We start from the raw sequence: 5,646 nt of genomic DNA on the forward strand, positions 1-5,646 counted from the left end.
AGCAACCAGTTTATCTAATATCTGGTCCATCTCTGTGTTAAAACGCAAAATGTAATCCTTGATAATAATAATTAAAAAAAAAAAAAAAAAAGCTTTCTACTTATTCTTCCTTCCTGTTGAGTAAAATATGGCATATTTTCTCCCGAGAGACTTAAAGATGCACAACATGGTTCTGATCACAACATGGTTCTGATCACAACATGGCTCTGATTATCCAGTGCATAAAATATGCAACAGTTTAATGCGTTTTAAATGGAAACAGCGTGGTTGGGTTCATTTGCGTCTAACGACAATCAGATTGCGAAGAGGAAAATGTGACTGGAAGTGGATATTGTGATACCTTCTGGTGTCAGCGTGCGCGGGCTTGTGCACTTGGGTCTGTTTAATATGAGACGCTCAAAGAGAGAGAGAGAGAGACAGAGGGAGAGAGAGAGAGAGACAGAAAGAGAGAGAGACAGAGAGAGAGAGAGGAAAGAAGGGCGAGACACAGAGAGAGAGAGAGAGACAGAGAGAGAGAGGAAAGAAGGGCGAGACAGAGAGAGAGAGGGTGCTAAGAAGAGCTTGCCACTCAAGCTGTGCCGTTCAAGACACGAAACAGTCAGAAAAACATCAACTTTACGCGTAGAGCGTCAAGAATATGGGCATCAGTTGTAGTTAGTCTGCTGTTCTTGTGCATTTTGTAGTTTAAACACTGAACTTCTTTATTAAAATGTGGACAGTTCCGAAACCAAAATATAGAAATGCTTTGAGCGAGGAAGGCGACATCACTGTGAACATCGGTGGAGTGAGAGTGGTGCTGTTCGGGGACGATCTGAAGCGCTACCCGGAAAGCAGGCTGGCGGAGTTGTCCAACTGCTCAGCCCACAACCCCGAACTTATTTCCACCCTCTGTGATGACTTCGACCCGGGCAGGAACGAGTTTTACTTTGATCGGGATCCCGATTCCTTTAAGTGCATCATAGATGTGTATTACTTCGACGAAATCCACATAAAAAGCGGGATTTGCCCCATATGCTTTATCAAGGAGATGGAGTTCTGGAAAATAGACCAAAGTGTTTTGGATGAGTGTTGCAAAAGTTACCTGAGCGAGAAGGAGGAAGAGCTGAAAGAGATTGCAAACAAAGTGAAAGCGATTTTAGAGGATCTGGATGTGGATCAGTGCATCACCCGCACGCAGAGGTGCCAGAAGTACCTGTGGAGACTGATGGAGAAGCCGGATTCCTCCCTGGCGGCGCGCATCATCGCCATCGCTTCGTTTCTCTCCATCCTGGTGTCAGCCGTGGTGATGTGTGTGAGCACCATTCCGGAGCTGCAGGTGAAAAATGCGGAGGGGAAGCTGGTGGAGCACCCGACCATGGAGGCGATCGAGACTGTGTGCATGCTATGGTTCACGACTGAGTTCGTGCTGCGCCTCGCCTCGTCTCCGAACAAAGTGCGCTTTGCGCTCTCCATCATGAACATCATAGACTTCATGGCCATCATGCCTTTCTACGTGGTCCTGTCCCTCACTTTACTCGGTACCACGTCCATGATGGAGCTGGTGAACGTCCAGCAGGCTGTCCAGGCGCTGCGCATCATGCGCATCGCGCGTATTTTCAAGCTGGCGCGCCACTCCTCTGGTCTGCAGACCCTGACCTACGCGCTGAAGCGGAGCCTCAAGGAACTGGGGCTGCTCCTGATGTACATGGGCGTGGGAATCTTCGTGTTCTCCGCGCTGGCCTACACTATGGAGCAAAGCCACCCGGAGACTCTCTTCAGGAGCATTCCGCAGTCTTTCTGGTGGGCCATCATCACCATGACCACGGTGGGCTACGGAGACATCTACCCCAAAACTACCCTGGGCAAGTGCAACGCGGCGGTCAGCTTTCTGTGCGGGGTGATCGCCATCGCTCTGCCCATCCACCCGATCATCAATAACTTCGTTGTGTTCTACAACAAGCAGAAAGTGCTGGAGACCGCGGCGAAGCACGAAGTGGAGCTGATGGAGCTAAAGTCCGGAGGGCAGGCGCGCAAAAAAAGTCAAGAATGAAAACAATCAGAACCAGTTGGAAAAAAAATGTGTCAGTTGACATCAGAGGGGTTAAGTGACAATGGAAAGAGTTAAAATAAAAAAAGACTTTTAGGCACCTGATGACTTTGGGAAACCTGTACATAGAGCTGTTATTGTGGCCTTTCCTCCGCATGTGTTGTTTTCTATGGGCGACATGTGATGTGTTGCTTTTGTAGAGTGTGAAGGCATTAATAAAAATATTTCAGACTTTCATTTAAATTCAAAATAAAGATACAAATTTCTCCAGTTCATGTTTTGAGAGTTTCTAATGAATGGGTAAAGAGCCTATATATAATTTTTACACTTTATGGACCCAAACACGATCAAAATGATACAAACAGGTGAGCTTGTCCTCTCCATCCAAAATGTCTCAATTAATACTTTTTCAAACAGATCACTCTGTGGTGAATTACAGATACATATTTGGTTCAGAGGGAGTTAGGCAAAGTTGATCCCATGGCACAGTGATTTTGTCTGGGATGAGTTGATTTCACAAAGTGAAAGTGTAAGCCATTGTTCCACAATGTTCTGCAATAGCCAATATATCACAGAATATATTTAGTTAACTCATAATATAATTACTACTGTTATACCAACAAATATGAAAAAAATGATTGTTAAAGCATGAGAGATTTGCATTACATAGCTTAAGACAAAGTAGAAGAAAATTTGCAGTAGTTAGAGCTCAATGTTTTTGGGTTAAAGGAAAGAAAACACAGCATTTTGTAACCTTTTCTCTCCTTTTGAACTGTCAATTTAAATTCACATCAGGGACAACTAATAATCTGTAGAGCAATGTTTTTGACTAAAATAAATAGATAAGGAAATGCAGGGCACTGCAGTACCTTGCAGCAGCAACAGATTGTGCTGATGGAGATTGTGAAGGTCCTGGGTTCAAGTAAACCAATAAATTGATACAGTTACACAATGAGAAACCACAGTCATCGTATCAATGTGCAACAGTGCTTCTCTATCTACCTGGACATATTTAATGACTTGGAAACATATTTATACTCTTGGCCTTATCCACATATAGTCACAATCATAAATTACAATATTTTAATTCATTGGAATTTTATGAGTTAGATCAGCACAAAATATTAAGGTCTTGTGAGATGGAAGGAAAAATATACATTGTTTTCTAATTGTTTCATAAATACATATCTGAGTGTGACGCGCATTTCTATTCAAACCTACTGAATTGACACTGCTACTACCACAACAATTACATCAGCAAATTTTTTTTGAGGTACACAAACCAGCTTGTGCAGATCTACCAGATGAGGGAAAAAAGACAGCTTTAGCTCATTCAGATTGGAAAAAGAGGATATGTGAACTATTGTTTACATACTGGATTTGGACCTGGGTCTTGATTTTGACTGGGCCATTCTTACCATCCAACTGTGGTTCTGGTTGCATGTTGGAGTCTTTGCGCTGCTTTGTGAATTCTTTTGTATGTTTTAAAGTTTTTGACAAGATTTTCTCCAGGATCGCCTCGTATTTAGTTCCATCCATATTCTGATCTACTCTTCTTATCATTACTCTTTTTCACAAAAAAACATCCCCATAACATATTACCAAAATCATGTGGCACTGAGGGGGTATTTGGTTCAGGCGGACGTGAAGATTTAGTTTATTACCATGGTGTTTTGTATGAAGGTTAGAAAGGTAACTATGTGTCGTGTGTGAAAACAGTTATGTTCCCATATGTTTGTTCTTATATTTTTGTTTCTACTACTGTTGTTGCAATGTCAAAACCTTCATTTACATATATCCTTTGTAGTGAAGTTGTGTATTTTTTGAAGCTGTTGTAAAGTTTAGGTAAAAATGATTTTATCTGCTGTCTAGTTTAACAGATTTTTCACACTCGTCTTGAGAGTGAAACACAAACAGAGAACAATAAGGCTCAACGTTCCAAAGGAGTTAAATAATCATGCTGTTCCTTAATGTGAAGTAAAGCTTAAACACACAATTTTAAAAAGATTCTTCCTTTTTTCCAACATTCATTTGTTAAACTCGTTAACTTCTCAAGCTGTGTGCATATTCAACAGTGGGTCATTATTTTTACTCTGTGGATATGTTTTTAGCTCAGGAGGGCTGGTAATGAAAACCTGATTGGTCAGATGGAAATACAGAGATTGGGTGAGTCATGCACAGACAAGGCTCAGCTTTTCCTTGATGAATGGTAGGTTGTTTGATGCATCCATATCTTTTCTCCCACTGTCTCTGTTCTTCTGTTTCTCTGATTTTCTCTGCATCTAACTCGATTCTAGGCAGGGGTCTGTGAGAAACTGCCGTCCCCAGCAGGAAAACACTTCAAAGTAAGGCCACGTACGCCCACGCACACTCTGAAGACTGGAAAACACACACTCCACCCGCTGTTTCTCTCCTTATCACTCCTTCGTCCAGCCTCCACCTCCTCATCCTCCGTCTCCGATGATGATCTGTCAGCCTTGCTGGCTGAGAGAGACAGATCAGACGGTGCAATATGTAAAGTGTTCGTACCCTCATATTTTCAGGGAGTGCAGCTTCGGCTCCAAAAATCAGAAAAAAATGTGTTTTGCACTCAGAAGGTTGAAATGGAAGGAGTGAATGCTTGGGTGCCAATTGGGTGTGAAACATTTGGTGAAGTTTGAAGGGAAACTGAGACAATTTGGATGATGCTGACTTCAGCCAAATATAGCACTTCATATGTTATGCATCAGTAATCAATCCAGATATGACTCAGCGTTTCTGCAGCTAGATGATTACGCAGGTGGAGATTAGAAACGGCTTTTCAGACTCCATAATGATCCTTGAGAAGAGCAAACAGATCTCAACAACTGGTGGGAAACTCAGATCAAAGTAAACCTGAAGAAAATCAAAATAAAGACACATGAAGCCCATTGAGTCTTCAGTCTTTACTGGCAGGGTTTACACAAGCAAGAATATAAAAAAAAGAAGGTTAGGAACTGAGATAAGGAGGGAACTCAATTAGATTTAAGTCCAGACTTTGAGTAGGCCACTCTACAACTTATGTGTTTTGACAGGTGGACTTGCTGATGAATTTTTAATATGTTATGCTAAGTAACTGAAGTGTGCTCCTTGAGCTCAAGATCAAAATGTAATGGGTGGACATTTAGCTCCAGGGTTTTCTGTTGAGAGCATATTTTATAGTTTCATCAATCATAACATGTCAACAATGTCCTGAAATAGCAAAAATAACCCCTGATCATAATACTGCCATATTTAGTTAGACATAATGTATTTATTCTTCAGTATAAAACAAGATTGTTACCATTTTCTTACCATGGAAATGCTTCTTTTCTTAAGGTTTTGAATAAAGAGAAAATCAAATCTACTTTATCTGCAAAATAATAACCAGCTAACAAAAATGATTTTCTAAAACAAAAAGTACAGGGAGGTTTTAGACACCAGTGTGTTCTTTAATGAAAGATACAAAGCCAGAAGGAGATAAACAAAGTAAAAGCGAGAAAATGTATCTTGAATTAATTAATAATTTCTAAGGACAATTGGATTCTGCTTTAGCTAGCTGAACTCTCTGAGGTGTTAGTTGCTTAGTTTATTGTTCTTTAAGAAACATTTTATGCCCTCAT

General features: G+C 41.1%; 1 protein-coding gene across 1 annotated transcript; it reads left to right on the forward strand.

Moving 5' to 3' along the window:
- Positions 1-581: 581 nt before the first annotated feature.
- kcnf1b (potassium voltage-gated channel, subfamily F, member 1b) lies at positions 582-2,299 on the forward strand. Its single transcript, XM_055038542.1, has one exon. It carries the CDS (start codon positions 710-712, stop codon positions 2,027-2,029), a length of 1,320 nt encoding a protein of 439 aa, XP_054894517.1. The 5' UTR covers positions 582-709; the 3' UTR covers positions 2,030-2,299.
- The last annotated feature ends 3,347 nt before the right edge of the window (positions 2,300-5,646 follow it).

Source organism: Poeciliopsis prolifica, unplaced genomic scaffold (assembly GCF_027474105.1).
Source record: "Poeciliopsis prolifica strain line A6 unplaced genomic scaffold, Auburn_PproV2 SCAFFOLD013, whole genome shotgun sequence".
In the NCBI taxonomy this organism is placed as follows: Eukaryota; Metazoa; Chordata; class Actinopteri; order Cyprinodontiformes; family Poeciliidae; genus Poeciliopsis; species Poeciliopsis prolifica.

Bases quoted from the DNA above. Each gene is read 5' to 3' on its own strand.
- kcnf1b (XM_055038542.1), top strand. From the start codon at position 710: ATGTGGACAGTTCCGAAACCAAAATATAGAAATGCTTTGAGCGAGGAA.